The 18,394-nt window shown below is 29.1% G+C and overlaps 1 protein-coding gene across 3 annotated transcripts in view; it reads right to left on the bottom strand.

The window, feature by feature from the left end:
- Nucleotides 1-18,394, bottom strand: part of LOC117172026 (S phase cyclin A-associated protein in the endoplasmic reticulum) — a 150,611-nt gene that overhangs the window by 115,166 nt on the left and 17,051 nt on the right. For all 3 annotated transcript variants that reach the window (XM_033359750.1, XM_033359751.1, XM_033359752.1), the window contains exons 7-9: nt 17,525-17,968; nt 13,093-13,202; nt 12,886-13,009 (exon numbers count right to left, since the gene is read on the bottom strand). In XM_033359750.1, the coding sequence (XP_033215641.1) occupies nt 12,886-13,009; nt 13,093-13,202; nt 17,525-17,968 (678 nt within the window). The remainder of the gene's footprint in view (nt 1-12,885; nt 13,010-13,092; nt 13,203-17,524; nt 17,969-18,394) is intronic.

The following is an 18,394-nucleotide window of genomic DNA, read 5'->3' as shown; positions in this document are numbered from 1 at the left end:
CAATACGCCAATTAACACAAATGGTAAGTTCCGACAGTGCCTACAAGTGTGCCTACTGGCCGCTAAATGGCAATACCGGTTTCATATGTATACACCTGGTATCTGCAACGAACATGCTTGGCGTCCCGGTAGTACTCTATTCATTTGGAGTGGTTCCATGGACGAAGAACGAGCTCAAATCCCTTGATATCAGGACAAGAAAGGTTATGCACATGAATAAAATCATGCACCTTAAGTCTTCCGTTCCGCGAATTTACATCTCACGCCGTCAAGGTGGTCGCGGAATATTGAGCCTTGAATGTCTTCACAACAGGATTATTCTCGGTACAGCACATAGAGTTGCAAATGGAAGAGACGCTCTTCTTAAAACGGTCAGGAATCACGAAGAAGTGGGCAAAGGAGCACTTCTGTACAAAACAGCGGAGGAGGCTGCTGAAACACTCGGACTTAATTTTAGTATTAGGGGTGAGCAAAATGCATCAAATCTTATTTATCTCGAGTACTCACTCCTGAAAGCCCGGAATAAGAAAGCACAATAGAAAAACTTTCGTGAACAGCTCCTCGATAAGAGGATACACGGTATCTTCCACAGAAATGTGAAGGATCAGTCAATGTCTTGTGAGCTGACGTTTGCTTTCCTTAAATCGCCCTGATTGAAATCTGGTACGGAGGGTTTCATTTTGGTATGCCAAGACGGTGTCATTTCCACCTTAACATACCGTCGCCACATTTTGAGCCAAGATATTCCTGATGATAGCTGCAGGGCGTGCCATGCACACCCAGAGCATTTAGTTCACATATTATCTAGTTGTCCAACTCACGCGGGAACGACCTACATTCAAAGGCACAATGCGGCACTAAGAGTGTTTTATTACCATCTCTGTCACTCTTACGGCATTAACCTTAATATCGCTTCTCTAAATGCTCCTAGGGAAATCGAGTCAATTGTCGAGAATGGCAAGTGCCGCATATATTAGAACTTTATATTCTCGTCAATTGTTTCTGTTGCTTACTAGAGGCCTGACATGGTTCTTCTTGACTTCGAGAAGCGAACCATGTTCGTTATCGAATTTTCGGCACCAGCTGACAAAAACATACTAGCCAAGGAGAATGAAAAGAAAGAGAAGTATCGATAACTTATAAGGGAGTTGCAACGATTGTACCCGGAATATTCTGTTAAACTAATCGTCCTTACCATCGGCGCTCTTGGAGGCGCCAAGCTTTCACTCTCTAATGGCCTAAAAAGCATCCCTGCGTGTCAATAATATGCTAAAACACTTGCGGGAAAAATACAGAAGGCGGTAGTCCTTGTGTCGCTCCGTGTTCTTAGGGTGCACGAGGCTTTTGCTGGATCGTCGTATTGATTCCGTTAGAGACTGTAACCACCTATCTCACGGTCGTGAGACGTGGTTGTGGCTGAAATTTTACCGCGATTTCGCTGGGAGCGGGTGCAATTTTCCAGATTAGCACCCGCTCCCGGCGAAATCCTGCGGTTGTCCTTATGACAAAGTTACATATATATATGAGTGTGTGTGTATTTACTATTTTCTTTAATAACCATTTTTCTTACATAAGATCTTCTACTGGCCCTCTCCACACCACCGTCATAAGACGAAGAACGATTTTTAGCCCCCCCCCCCCCTCTGTCCACCAAATCGGCTTACATGATTTTTGGATGATTCCGTATAAAAGTCTATGTCCGTGTTATCGCTAACAATCTTCAAAATAACGTTAGAAAGAAACGCTTTTTGTGGCATTAACATCTCCCGGGTGTATAGTTGTCTTTATACGTGACAGAAAAATTTTTGACGGTCAGGAAAAATGACAAATCGATCGAAATTCGAAATTGGGATCTTTTAGTAACCCTGTTTTCATTTTTCGACATTAAGTCCGACTTTTCTAAAGTTGGATCTCTTTTAAATTAGTATTGATTCAGACTCATCAATTCAAATTTCATTTATCTTGAATGTCTCAAACAAATAAAATTAAGGTAATCCTGCAAGAAATGACTATTCATTACAACTTTACGACCTCTAGCAACTTTTACCCCCAGTTTCAACATCACCCAACATCACCGATGAATGATTTGATACTAAAGAGATTGCTAAGGTTTTCACGAAATTGTAAATTTGTACGAAATCGAAACTATTCATTTCGAGGGAAACTACCCCTTATCGCCTAAATTGTCTCTTTACCCAATGATCCATGACTCGCTTTCTTCAATCCAGTTTAATAATAGGGTTGTTTCACAAGCTGATCATAAAGCCAGGAACAGGGATTCGAATCAGGATGCAAAAATAGTTTTCAGTATCAAATAAAATATTCACCTCATTTGTGACGTCAACTAACATTCAATTTGCTGCATTATACTTTAATTGTACTTCCGAGCACTCAGCGAATTTATAAATATCATCCAATTGAATTCTAAAGGTAATAAGGGAAGATAATGTTTTGTAGATTCAGTCACAAAAATCGTTAAAAGAACAGTATACAATGCACTGGTGTATTTGTTTTAAAAGATTCATTCACTTTCTCGGAATTAGATTTGGATTAGATTTTAATTATACAAATTTAGGATCAGAGCCACAATTCTTAGTGCTTCTGGTTTAGTATCCCAAATTTTCAACTTGATGCGGTGCTTCGTGTGAATATAAGTTACGAAATAAAAAAAGTGTCATTGAGGTAGGAATCTGGTCACGTGACCCACTCATCACATGGCCTTAAGAAATTTTTACATTAAAATATAAAATTAATATTAATACGGGACCGTCCATAAATCTTGTGACGCATTTTCTTTTGTTTATATCGTTGAATCCTTTTACACTTCCGGAAAATTTTATTCTCATCTTTATTTAAATAAAGGAAAAAAGCGTCAAGAGAGTTATGAATTGCCCCTACATATTTTTTTTTTATTTCATGTCCCTTTTATCTGAAATAACAGAAAAGGAAAGCAGAGAGCTTTTGACTCACTGGAATCTATTTTTATACTCTTCGTTTTTTCATTTAAAAATTCGTTCGCGGAAGCGCTGAAATCGATAAAGTTTAATTTTCGCGTTTAAATTTAATTACTGCATGGAGAAAAATGCATATTAAGACTCAATAACTGGATTTTTACCATGGAAAAATCACCTATAATCTGTGGTAAGGTGTAACATATTGGATAAAAATTTATGTGTAACATATTGGAAAAAAATTTATTTAAAGTATAAATTATAATACGTAGGTACTAAAAATAGTTTTAGGGGAAAAACACAATACATTTAGAAAAGATAAATAATATCTGTTCCTAAAAAATATAAGATATGACTTTTTCATCATAAAATAAAGGTGTTTTTAGAGTTAAATATATATTTTAAATTAAAAATCATCAAATTTATTTTGAAATACCTATTTATTGTTTTTAAGGACTTAGGTGAATGACACAGCCTAACAAAAACATTCAAATATTTATGTAATCGGATTTTATTATCCTGGCGACTAAATTTTATAGAATAAAATATAAAGTATTATTTACTTAATAAAAAATTAATATTAAATACTATTGAAAAAACATAAGAGAATTAAGATTGAAGGCCAAAATCTCATATCATTGCTACCGCGAACAATTTTTCGAATAAAAAAAATAACCGTATAAACATAGATTTTAGTGAATCAGAATCTTGGTTCATACATCATTCTATAAGCCACTGCACAATGGTTCAGAACTGGACTTTTACAGAATAATCAGTTCACAGGACACAATTTATAATCCGATTTAGAATTTTTCTTTAAATTAAAGCTGAATATATTCTCAAGTGTTCCCTCTAGGCGGATTAGTAACTTTTTGTTTTTACAAAATTCTATGTAAACAATAAACGTAGACAAAATGTGGTTTTCAGAAAAAAACTTTATTTCCCCGAGTAAAAATGCTTCGACTTGAGTTCGCCTTGAATTGCCCCCAATAAAGACATGCTGAAGTCGTAAAAGTTCGATTTGAGCATTTCTCAGTTTTGAGACGGAGCCAGATTTCGATTTATGTCTTGGAGACAAGTTTATATGTCTTGAAGACATAAATTTTTCTCTTGAGTCAAATTTTCATGACTCCAAAACGAGCGGTTTATAACTTCGAGTGTATACCTGATCTAAAAAAAGGGTTATTCTAACTTTTTAAAAGCTTTAAAAATAATTGAGGATTTGAAAAGATTTCAACACATTTAAAAGAAATCTAGATAAATTTTTTTCTTAAGATTCGAGGGAAAATTTGAATTTATTTTATATTTTATTAACTTAATTTTAAGAAAGTGCTCAAAAAGATTTGAGAACCTATCCAATAATTTCCTGAAATTTCGAAAATGACTACAAGACTTTAAGAACAAATTAAAAAGTTTTAAAAATATACAAAAATAATATTAAACTTAAAAGATTTCAATAGATTTAAAAAAAGTGTGAGTTTTTGAATATTTTATATAAAAGATTTAGAAGCTTTTTAAGAATTTTGAAAGGTTTCAAGAGAATAAATTTTGGTTTAAAGGTTTCTGGAAAAATGTAAATAACTCTTTATTTCGCCAAATTTATTTTGGGAGAATATTTAAAAGGATTTCAAGATATATCAAAGGATGTCCAATATTGTCAAAAAGAAAAACGAAAATTTTGCAGGCAATTATTTTAATTTTGGCTTGTTGAAGATTACGAAATAAAATTATGAAGCTTTTTTAATGTTATTGAATTGTTTCAAGCTAATAACAAAGTTTCCTTAACTTTAAGCTTAAAATATGTTTAGAAACTTTAGAAGTTACGAATAGAATAAAAATATTGTTAAACTTTGAAATATTTCGGACAATTTATAATATATATTTTTACTATTTCCAAGGACTACAGAAATTATATTTATATAACCTGAAGGCCATTTGAGCGTTACATCAAAATTAACTTACGAATTTAAAAAAAAAAAAAACTTATGCTCACACGAAACGAGATGTTGAGTTGAGAATTTGGGAAATTAAATGAGAAGCACAAAGTCACGTTTGTCTGGTCCAAAATTTTTATAATTGTGGCATAAACAAAAAAATAGAATGGTTACAAAAAAGAAACTTTTTTATAAGTAAAAATTTAGGGCCAAATTTTCAACTCGATATCGCGTTTCATGTGAACGTAGGTTCTGTTTAAAAAAATGTAAATGAAATATGTAACGTTACGCTTACATGGCTTTAAAGCAGATGAACAAAGATACTTAAAAATAATTTGCCTGAGTATTATTTTTTTTTGACTGAAGAATCTTTTTTGGTTAAAAATTCTTCTTTTTATTAGAAAATGCATCTCCTTTGTTAGAAATTTTATATTTTTTGATTGCAATTGAACATGCTTGGTTTAAAATTAAATAGTATTAAATAGTATATTAAATAACATTATATTTTTCGTTGGGATCATCATGTTAGTTAAAAATTCATCTTATTGATTGAAATATGTAACTATTTTGGTGAAAATTCGCTTTTTTACATTCTCATCCTAATGAGAAGGTATTGGTTTTATGTAAAATTTCACTTTGCCGGACTTCATCAAATCTGGACGTTTTGAGACCCACTGAGTCAGAAAAAACGATTTTTACGAAGGTGTTTGTCTGGCTGTTTATCTGTAGTCTGTAGCCTGTAGTCTGTATTCTGTAGACACGATAATTTTCGAAAAATTGATTAGATTGGGTTCTGCTTTGGCACACTTTTTTAACGCCTAAAAAGAAAGAACAAGTTCGTAAATCAGCTATTTTGCATCAAAATTCAAAAAGTATTTTTGAAAGACCTAAAAGATTATCATAACTTTTCTAATTTGGTCGAAAAGTTGAACATTTACGTATTAGGTTTAAAAATAACTTTTTTGTAAAAAAATTGTTTGTGTTAAAAAAGTAACTGCTTAGCTGCAAATTCGAGTCTTTTAGAAAATATTGTAGCTTTTTTATTGAAAATATAACGGGTTGAAAATAATCTTTTTTTGTTAACGATTCAACTATTTTATTGAGAATTTGTAATTTTTTGATTATTTCAACTGTTTTTTATTACACCACTAAGCCATTTCCCTTTCGGGGTAGACGTGACTTACTTGGTTGGGGAGGGAGTGAGGAAGGGGTTATAAAATTTTTAGATTGATCTAGAATTCTTCTGTTATTTATTTCCATAACACGATCGTTCCGCAACACTGCTCCGACCCATGTTAATGATGAATCACTTTAGCAATCACCCCAAGTGAAGTGCCCCACAAAGTCGTCATGTGAGGTTCCCCACTTGGGTCCATTAGTATCCATGATCTATTGTTTCAGGCGTAATTAATTCGACTGACACTCTTTTTATTAACTAATTGTCGTCATACTTTTGCGTCCTGACAGGCTTCTCTAGCTTCTTTTACGTCCATGCTTTTTTTCATGCAAGTTCTCGTGTTCTGTGACTTCTTATGTCTCTTCTAACTAGGGTCTCATTCACACATTCCAACCATTCTTTTCGCAGCCTGCCTCTGGGCACGCTGCCATTTACTTTTTCTTAATACACTTGTTTCGTCTCAACATGCCCGAACCATCTTAACCAATTTCTTTCCCATGTGTACACTAGTGTTTCTTCTGCATCACATTCTTTGAGAATTATCTTGTTACTCACTTTGTCCGTCAAAGTTTTCCCGCATATTTATGCGCAGGAATCTCATGTCAATCGCGTTTTTTGTTTAAAATAAAAATCTTTTTGGTTTGAAATATCAACTAGTACATTTTTTGTTAAAAATTAAACTATTGGTCTGCAGATTAACTTTTTTGTTTTTATTTTGATTTGATATCTGAAATTTTCAAAAATGTTTTTTAATTTTCTCAAGAATCTTAGGAAAATTATATTTATATAATAGTAAACGCAATTGACCAAAAAACTTAAAAAATAAGTCATTATTTGAAATTTTTATTTTATTTTCAAACTTATTTTGCCTTTCAAATCGAGAAACTAAACGAGCACATGTTTTGGGGATGCCTCTTGAATATTTTGACCGAATATGAAATAAATCGTTAGGCCCCCTTTTAAAATAAAATGATCACAAGTTTGCGAACAATATCAAAAAAGATTGTTTTAGCATAAATAGTTCTAAAGTTATGACGTCTTAAAAAGATTTGTCAGGAAAAAAAGTTAAATCTTTTTCTTTTCCATTTGAAGAGACAAGATTTCCAAACAATAATTTTGAAATTAAACAAATAGTAACATTTTTAAGCCAAAAGGCGAATATTACGAAAACAGTTGCATTTTTAAGAAAAAGTTACTTTTCAACCAAGAAAGATTCATTTTCAACCAGCAATAAAATATTTTAATTTTCAAGCCGAAAAGATAATTTTTTTCGAGGGTAGTAAGTTGAATTTTTATAAAAAAGTAAATCTCAACCAAAAAACATGTATTTTTAATCAAAAAAATAATTCTCAACCAAAAGTTAAACGTGCAACAAACAAGAATAGTTTTTTACCCAAACAGACGAATTTTTAACTAAATACATTAAATTTCAATCAAATAGTTGAATTTTCAACCAAGAAGTTGAGTTTTCAACAAACAAAATTAATTTTCTAGCCAAAAAGACGACTTTTCAGCAAACATTAATTTTCTACCAAATAGATCAATTTTTAACTTATACAAAATACAGGATAAAGTCTAAACCAGAAATGAAATAGTTAAATTTTCAGATAAAAACACTGACATAAAAACTTTGAACAAAAAAGAAACGAATTTCAAACAAAATTATTAAATTTTCAATCAAAAAGATGAATTTTCTGCGAAACAGTAGAATTTTTAACATGAAAGTTCATTTTAAAGCAAATAGTTTAATTTTCAGCTATAAATCTGAATTAGTGGTTCTAAGTCATATAATCGACTTTTCAACCAAAAAAGATAAATTCTCAAAATGATGATTTTTGGACCGAAAAGATTAAATTTCTCTCAAGAGAGACGAATTTACGACAAAATACATGTATTTTCAAACAACAAAATAGAACTTTTAACGAAAAAAAGGTACATTTTTAACTTAAAAAGATCAAATTTTAACCAAAAATGAAATTGTTTAATTTTCAGTTTAAAAAATTTATTTTCAAAGAATTAGGAAACGAATTTTCAACTAGACATAAACCTTCAACTAAAAAAATTAATCTTTAACAATATAGTATCATTTTTAACAAAATAATTAAATTTTCAATCAAATAATAGAATTTTTGAAAAACGCGATAAATTCCAAACAAAAAATATAATAGTAGCCTTTTTAATAGGAAAATTAATTATTTCCACTTATAACCCTCCTCAACCTTGTTATCAACCTTGTTCTCAACCTTTTTTTAGCACATACCTCCACTATTTTTTTAAACTAGTAATGTAGTTCATGGAAAGTATCGGCCAGGGCACTTTTTCTCTTAGGACTGAAAAATGCCTTTAAGCTGTCATAACTTCAGAACTATTTATGCTAGACAGAACATTTTTTTTTAAATTGCTGGCAAGTAAACTTATTATCTTTTTAAAAGTTTTACATAAAATGCACAAAGAACGTAAAATTTTAAATGAGCGATGTTTTTCACAAATTTTTCAATATATAAATGGAAGGCGAAGGTCAATTATTATTAATCACGTAGGAACTTTTTTGGATGCAAATTTAAAGGTTTTTATCAGATAAACCTTTCCTTATTGCTTTTCCCTTTCGAAAAAAATCACATAAACTGATAAAAAAAATATTGAGTTATTTTAGATAAAACAGGGCCTAAAGACTTTTTTTATATTCGGTAAAAATACTCAGCAGGCAACCCCAAAAAAATAATTTCTAGGGTAAAAAATGCTCTTTTAAGTGATAGTTGGTTCAGAAGAGAGGCGTGTGCCTGATTGGAAATGGATTCGGCCATGTATTAGGGTGGTAAAAAAGGTTTTTTTGGATGTGCCGAATGAATATAAAAGAGTTCTATGACGAAATAAAAGGCTTTTTAAGATAGAAGTGAAAATGAAGCCTGGTCCTCAAAACAGACATCGACAAAAATGTAGTCGGTCTCTGAAGCTCTAACAAATAGAGAAGCATATGTGGGTGTATCTCACACGAACACTATTTCTTTCTTTTCCAGCACAAGCCAAAAGGATTCTAGTGTGTGTGACGTCACTAAAAGCTCTCTCGCCGCTAATGCATTTGATGGGGGAAATCGGGGGATTCAGGACCGTATCTACCAAGTGTGAAGACATGACGTCTACTTTCAGAGTTTCAGGTCCGAAAGTATACGAGCGATGATAAAATAACGACGTTTCTCTGCTGAAAGATTTTTAAAAAGCGGTCACGACCTGGAAACAGTTTTGTTGTTTCAAGAAATGTTTTACGAAATCCATCAGAGAAATTCTAGCTTTAAAGCCGAGTTGCATTTTTGTTTAAAATAAAAATCTTTTTGGTTTGAAATATCAACTAGTACATTTTTTGTTAAAAATTAAACTATTGGTCTGCAGATTAACTTTTTTGTTTTTATTTTGATTTGATATCTGAAATTTTCAAAAATGTTTTTTAATTTTCTCAAGAATCTTAGGAAAATCATATTTATATAATAGTAAACGCAATTGACCAAAAAACTTAAAAAATAAGTCATTATTTGAAATTTTTATTTTATTTTCAAACTTATTTCGCCTTTCAAATCGAGAAACTAAACGAGCAAATGTTTTAGGGATGCCTCTTGAATATTTTGACCGAATATAAAATAAATTTAATTTAGGATTATTATATTATATAATTAGGACACTAATTTAGGATTTTCACTCGTTATATCGACTCAATTCTTTCAAATAGTTTATCAAACTGACGAAAATAAACACATTGTTAAATATAACAATTTTTAAAAGAGAAATATAAAGTCAATGTAGAAAAAAATGGTTGAGTATGCAGGGTAATCGCGAAACTTCATTTCCAAAATTCCCTGAATAATTTTTCATTTTTCCTGACCATTAATCTTTAGAGACGAAATTCTATTTTTGTAAAAAAAATAATATAGAATATTTTATATATGCGGAATAAAAAATTAAAATTAATAAATTTTCAATTTACAAATAAAAATCTAATTAATTCATACTTTAGTTTACTTTATTTACTTGAAAAAAGTGGGAAAAACTACCTATTTTCAATCGAAAAATTGACCGATTTGTTCGATATTCATAATATTAAAAGTGGGAAAAAAATAAAGAATTTTGATAAACCGTGAAAATGTTCTAATTTTCAAATTGGAAACAATTCAAAATTGCTTATAATGTCTAATTTAAATCTATAGCAAAATAAACGTACTCATATGAAGTATTATAGGGAAATATCATATTTTTGGAAACAAAAGAGAAAAAATAGAAATATTTACAAAAATAGGACGAGATATAGAAAACAATTTTTTTTTCAAAAAAATGTAGCGGTATCTGCAACGGTTGTGTTACGAATCGGAATCGCACACGCAGTAAAATCATCCATAAGAAAGTTTAATCCTTATTTTGACAGAGCGGACAGAACAGACAGGTTGACAGTAAGATACGGTCTTATGTTTCCTAGCTCAGAGTTTTGGAAGTGACGAGGAGAATAAAGAAAAAAAAGAGGATAAGTCTATGTTTTGTGGTACGAAAAAAAAGGAATAAATCCAAGTTAAGTCCGTTGCGTGCACAAGTCAGCTTACTGTGTGTATTATCTATAGATATCGCACAATGTCGTGCGCGAAACGACACGTAATTCTGAAATTAATAAGGGTGAAAATGTGAAAAAATTAAATTTAAAATAAACTTACAATATAGGAACAATAATTTCAGAATATTTCAAACTATTTGAAATTAAAAATGTGTATAATGGGGAGGGGGTTAACAGGTTTTGTAACGATTTGCGACTTGGGGAAAGGGATTAACGCAGAATAACATCACGCATGGAAAAAATAAATATGAATAACAATTTTTTTAAATGCTTGAGAAAATGAAGATTAGTGACCTTATTTTATAATTAAAGCTTCCAGACCCCTCATCATCCATTTTTAAAGAAGTCATCTTTTTTTCTTTGTTTTCAAGAAATTTCCACTTCTTGTCATTTTGTTCGCGTAAATGCGGATTGAATTAATATAATCAAATAATAAAATGCAACTATTTTTTGTTGAATGTTAAATCCCTTCAATTGGAAAGTCTACTATTATATTTTTTATTGAGAATTCATCTCTTTTAGTTACAAATTCTACTATTTGGTTTAAGATTGACCTATTTTGTTTTTATTTACTTAAAAATGCAATTTTTCAAAATTGAAAATTCAAGTATTCTATTTTTTATTAAAAACGGATTGTTTTTAGTTGTAATTGGGAATTGATATTTTTTGGAGAAAAATTTAACAACTTGTTTGAAAATAAAAAGTTATTGACTAGCAATTTAACTATTCAATGATTGGTTGAAAAATGATGTTTATTAGTTGAAAGTCAATCTTTATCATTAAAATTGTACTGCTTGGTTGAACCACATTACTAGAAATACATTTTATTAGTTGAATATCCATCTCTTTATTTGAAAATTGAGCTATTTTGCTCAGAATTCGTTCTTTTTCAGTGAAAAATTTATTTATTAAACTGAATATTTAATTATTCCATTGTTGATTTGAAATTGATGGGTTTTAGTTTAAAATTCATCAATTTGGTTGAAAATTTATTTATTTTGTTGTAAATTCGTCTTTTTTGGTGTACAATTAATTTTTCTGATTGAAAATTCAACTGTCTTCTACCTAATTCAATTTTTTCGTCTAAAAATTCAACAATTTGTTAGAATTCTTTTTCCCTCTCGAATGAGAAATATTTCCACCTTTAAAATTCGACACTTTTGTTGTGAATTCGTCTTTTTATATAAAAATTTATATCTTTGGGTAGAAAATTGCATTTTTTTTTGTTCAAAATGCAACTGTTAGGTTGAATATTACTTTGCTTGGATTGCCGATTTAACTATTATGTTACAAACTTGTATTTTGTAACTGAATTAAACTATTTTTTATTTTTAATAAAAATCTGTTGTAGTTGAAATATAAACTATTACATTTTTCGTTGAGAATTCATCTTTTTAGTTAAATCTGTTTTTCATTAAAAATATTTTCTTGGTTGAAATATCAACTATTATATTTTTGGTTGAGAATTAATTTTTTTTTAAATTTAATTACTTGGTTGAAAGTTCAACTTCTGTTATAATTTAATATTGTTGTTTAGGATTCACCATTTTAGTGGAAAATTCGAGTATTTATTGGAAGTGCAAAATATTTTGGTCCAAGTTTAAATTTTTATGTTTAAAAATTCAAACATTTGGTTGAATATTCAACTATTAGGTTAAAATAACATCTATTATGTTGAAAATTCGTCACATTTGCTAGAAAGTTCAACTACTTGGTTTAAAATGAGAATTAAGTTTCGTTGTTAAAAATTTATCTTTGTACGTCGAAAATTCAACTATGTGGTTACAAATTCAACTATTTTGTTTAAAATTTAACAACTAGGTTAAAAATTCAACTACTTGGGTAAAAAAAACATCTTTTTGGTCGAAAATTCAACATTTTTGTTGAATATTCGTCTTCTATTTTACTATATAGAATTTTTGGCTGTGAACTCTTTAAAAATATTATGTTTGTATGTTTTTGTTATATTTTAGGTTCTTATCAAATGAAATCGACGAAAAACTTTTGACTAAAAAGGGGGGAGTGGGTGTTTGTATTTGTGATGTCACCCTTGGGCGAGGGGGGTGTCCAGTTTTATATGATGATCTGTGACGAAGAAGGGACAGGGATAAATTGTTTAAAATAACGTGACATGGGTTTCGAACTGCCTTTAATTACGCAATAAAAATAAAATAAATGATTATTTATGGCCCCTTTACATAAAAATATATAAATTTATAATTTGAGGCTTACCTCCAATCTCTGGACAATGAGATCGAGAATCACGAGAATTTTGTTGCTGAGTAATACAGATTCGATGTTATTTGCGTGTTCATTTACTCCAGCTTTGTAAACTCGCAAAACAGAAATAAGGCTCCTAAAAAAACGAGATAAGAGCAAAATTTGTATAAATATTTTATAAATCGAAGGAAGTAGACCGTGAGTTTTAAATAAACTTACTTGCTTGGCAAGGAGTTGGACGCATTCTGTGAATTTGAACCTAAGGTCAGTAGATTTGTTAGAATATCAAATCCGCTCAGCTGCAGAAAAGAGTCTTGATCTGCACAAGACTGAAACAGAAATCAAAATACTTTTTCAATTAAGAATCATGAAAAAATATATACGTTTGAACCAAAAAAGTCATTTTTAAAATCATCTAACATTTCTATTTACTATTTGTCATTTCTGAATTTTTATGTAAATGGTCAATAACGCATAAGTGTATTAAAGGTAATCTACAAAATACATTTTTTTTTTAATATGTAGCATTTTTCAGAGCCTAAAATACATATTTTTGATCCTTCAAATAGCAAAGCAGAAATCTATGTTTCCATCAGAAGATAAGCAATTCCAGTCTACATTTCCGTGATAACTAAAATAGGATACAAAATATTATTTTTATAAATGAAAGGATTCCTTCTAATTTTGATTGTTTTACTTTTTTGTCCGAAAAGAAGGTTGTCTAGTGACCTGGGAAATCCGGTTATCCGGAAATTTTCAAGGTGCTTTGTAGACCTTGAAAAATACAGGAAATTGCCAGGAATTCGTGAACAGATGCAAGCAATCTGTGGTCATAAATTTAAATTCAAATTTTTATTTTCTGCGTAAAATTATTATTATTAAATTATATGATTCAATGGTAAAAGCGTGTGAGGAGTTGAACGTCGTCGATTTATTACAAGCCAAACTTAAGTTGGAAAATGTATGAAATTTACTAACGAAAACATGAAACAAACAATAAAATTATCTACTAATGTGAGCATAATATTCATTCAGAAAAATTTCGTGTGTAGCTTTTTTCTGCTATTTTTTTGATAAGCTTGTTATTTTTAAGCACGGAATTTTGATATACATTTTTTTCTTATCCGATCTTATTACAGTTCTGAGTTTTGAATTTGAATCTTTTGAATTCTATACTTTTAAAATTGAAGCTCTCAACATTGTTTAATTGAACAATTTTAAATTAAATGACGTTGAACTGAAAAACTGGAAATTTCAAACTCTTATAAAGTCAACAGTTTAAAGATTTCTGGTTAACAAATATAAATTCACGATATAATTTCCGATGCTCTAAATTAAAAAATAAATTAATACATTTTTGAATATTAAAAATTTATCATTTTGAACCAATTTTAAGTTAGAAAAATTAAAAATGAATATCTTTAAATTTGTGATTTAAAATTAAACACTTTAAATTAGAAATAAAATTATTTTAATTTTAAGTCGTTTGAAATCAATAATTGTTATTGTTATTAATACATCGAAACTTAAAAAATAAAAATTTAACAAAGTGAAACAATCAAAATTCTAACCTTCAAAGATAACATGTAGCACTCTGAAATCTGAACGATTCAAGACTATTTCGAACAATTCCGTTCCAAATGATTTAGTATTGAATATTTAATTAATAATTGCTGTTTTTGAATTAACAGTCAAATATTGCTAAATATATTTTTTTAATCATTTTTTTATTTGAAAAATTTCAAACTGAATGAATTAAAACCGTAATACTTTAGAATGAAACAATATTTGAACCGGATTTTAAATTAAGTTTGAAGTTATGTTCAAACTAATAATAATTTATAAATCAAGCATTTATATTAGTTTAACTACTAAGATTTTCGAATTCAGAAGATCCAGAATGCATATTTTGTAAACTTCATGATTTTAGAATTATGTATTGTAAACTGAATTATTTCTTCTAAAAATTTGTAAAATTCCCAGTCCAAAAGTAAATTTTCTGACATTTCCTGTTTTTCTCCGGTATACAAAATTCCCTGTCATTTTCCCATCCAGCGGCAACCATGTTTTAAAATGATGAATTTTAGAGTAAAAAATCAAAATTAAAAAAGATCGAAAAAATAAATTTTTCCAATAAATTGTTTTTATGTTTTTGTAAATATCAAAGTATTTATTGTTTCACTTCTTATTCACGTTAGTATTTATTTGAGTTTTTGTTATATTACTTTAAATCAACACTTATGTGATGAAAGATGTTTAAATTCATTTTTAGAAATTTCGTTATACTCGTATTACATTTTGAGTAATCATTAATTTGAAAAGTAAATCAATTTAAAATTAAACAAATTACTTTTATTTAAAATATGGTAAAAGATGTAGCATTTCTGCGACTAGTGTGTATTGACATTTTTGTGACCACACTTTAAAAAATATTGCAAAAAAAGTGTAAACAATACAACTTTCTTGTGCTTGGGTCTGAGTTCACACACTAGTATAATTCAAGGACAAATCAGCACACTTTTGATATCTTACATGCCTTCAAGCGTCTCTCCTGCCTTGTATCTTAAAACAATATTAATTTTTTTAACTTTTCTAATATCATTTAGTACTATTTTAACTAATAATTATCTCAAAGGTTACAAAATTCAGGATAAATTTATAGGACTTCAAACCAATTCATTAAATTCAAAAGAATTTAAATGAATTACAAAATTTCGTTAATTACAATAAAATTGGAATTAATTAAGTTAATTAAGTTCATAAAAATTCAAGGTGAATTTAAAAAGAAATTTTAATGGCGAGAAAACAACTTCAAAATATTTAAAAACTTCACTAAATGCAGTTAATTTAGAATAAGCTTAAAAAAATTTAAGAAAATTCCAAAGAATTTGATTAAATGCCTAAGAATTCATGGTGAGGTTAAAACACTTCAGGATAAATTAAATAAAAACTTTTTAAAAAATTTAAAAAAACCCTTTTAAGTCAAGTACAATTGAATAAATTTAAAAGAATGCATGTGAATTAAATTCAAGTGAATTCGCAAAGTTCAAATAATTTCAAAAAATCCCGAAGAATTAATAAGAATTTAGCGTGAATTCCAAAAAATAATTAAAAATATCTTCGAATCTTTGAAACCTCACTATTTTCTAATTAAAAAGTTACTAGTGACTAAAAACAATGTAAATGAATTGGAAATATTTTTAAAAATCGAAAAAAGTTCATTAGTTTTAGCAACATTTGCGTGAATTTAAGGGAAATGAAAAGAATTGGACGAAATTCATAAAAAATCAAGCTGAATTAAAGAAGAACTTTTTCAAAATCTATTGAATTGAGTGGAGTTGAGAGAATTCAGAAAAATTCAGGACGAATTCCAAATGAATTGCAAAAAATATTTCAAAATTGCTTCAAATCTTTGAAACCTTACGAAATCCCTCACCTAAAATTATTTTTAAAAACCTTGAAAATAACTTGAAAATCTCTTCACGGTATTGAAATAAAAAGTTCCTTAAAATATTTGAAATTTTTAATACCCTTTGAAATCACCTTAAATTACTCAAATGAATTAAAATTTTCTTTGTAAGTGAATTAAAAAAATCAAAAGAATTCCAATGAATTAGAAGAATTCAGGAAAAATTAATAATAAATCAGGGTGAATTTCAAAAAATAATTTCAAATATCTGCAAGTCTTTCAAACTATATGGAATAACTGTTTTCTTTTAAATAAATTCTTTCAAATCCTCCGAAATATTATAAAAGCCTTTAAAATCCATTAAAATAATTTACTCAGACATTTGATAAAATAACGTCAAATCTTTAAAAATATTTAAAAACCTTATAGGCCTCGTAAAATCATTTCAGTTATTACAAAATTCTGGGAAATTATTTACCCTAAAATATGTATAATTCTTTGAAACCCTTTCAAATTATTAAAATCAAATAAAAATTCCTAGAAATCTTTTAAGATCACCTAAAAACTTTCAAATTGTTTTAAATCTCACGAAATACTACACTTCTCGTGAATAAATTCTTTAAAATCTAATAAAATATTATAAAATTCCGTTAAATTCTATGATGATATTTCTGAAAATCCAGGAAAATGTATTAAAATACATTGAGATTTTTTAAATCCCGTGAAATCTTTAAAAATATCTTAAAACTTGTAAAATTGTTCCATATCTTCCAAAATTAAAAAACAATCCTTTATCCTAAAATATTTCAATGACTTCGAAATCCCTTCAAATCATTGAACTTAATTAAAAAATGTGTAGGAATCATTTAAAATAACCTAAAATATTTCAAAAAAATTCAAGTCGATTCAGAAATAGGTATAGACTTCAAATAAATAGTGATTATCGCCTGAGTTAATTTAGTGGAAGAAAAGTGACTAATGTGATCTCTTCATTTAAAAAATGTAACTAAAAAGTGGTTTGAGAAAAAACAGACTAATAGTGAATTTGTGGCAGCCCTCATCATGTCTGAAACATGCTTCTTACAGAAATTCCCTTTTGAAATTGAAACACATATATCACAAGAAAAAACTGGAAAAAAGGTTAATTTCAAGCCGGGAACTCCGGGAATTTAAAAACTAAATTTCGCTATTTACTCTCGAAAAGGAAAGAAAAGAGGAGACTTTTGGGGGAAAAAAACTTACAGTTCTTGAGAAGCACCTGGTGAGTTCGCCCAAATTTCTTTCCAAACTTGCTACGGAACCGCTACTCCACGAATTTTTCATGTGATTCTGGCAAAGTTTCTCGAGATCTTTTAAATTTCTCCGAAACTTGACCTTATTTGCGGATTCCACCGAGGACTGGACAGTTTGATTCTTTGATGCATCTTCCCATTCTTGTCCACGAACAGCCATCCGCTGCTTAATTTTTCTGCTGCGTCGTTTCAAAGCCTTCTGCTTTTCTTTAGCTGCTTTGCTTTCGCTTACATTACCACTATTTTTCAGAGGCACCTGTGTATCGTGAATCTGGCTAATATTAAATCGCTGCAATTCATCCCGACAAGGTTCTCGACCGTCGTGTAATTTTCGAACTGCTTCCAAATGCGATTTTCCCTTGACATGGCTCAGGAGATAAACTTCGTTCGGGATCTGAAATAATTTCAATAGCAGAACATAAAACAATGAAAATCATTATTTCGTAAATTCATGGTGGCCAATCAAACTTCAACACAAAATTCGAGGCTTTATTACATTGATTTTGAAAAGAATTCAACATTTTAGAACTTCAAAGTAAAATATGTAATGTAAATTATTTTAAGAGTGATTTCAGACTTGAAAGCCCAAAATGCTCTTAAAACAGTTCATTCTTCAGATTTCAAGTAGAGATATACTGCATTTGCAACTAGAGTTGAGTTTTTCTACTAAAAAATCAATTGATTAACAAAAAATTTGAATTTCAAAGCAAAAAAAAATCAATAATCAACCAAAAAATAAATTTTGAATCAAACAGTTAAATTTTCAAACAAAAAATTCATTTTCAACCAAACAAGTGAATTTATAACCAAATAGTTGAAG

Source organism: Belonocnema kinseyi, chromosome 4 (genome assembly GCF_010883055.1).
Source record: "Belonocnema kinseyi isolate 2016_QV_RU_SX_M_011 chromosome 4, B_treatae_v1, whole genome shotgun sequence".
Classification (NCBI taxonomy): Eukaryota; Metazoa; Arthropoda; class Insecta; order Hymenoptera; family Cynipidae; genus Belonocnema; species Belonocnema kinseyi.
The sequence above is the reverse complement of the archived record's forward strand: the minus strand, read 5'-3'. Positions and strand labels throughout refer to the sequence as shown.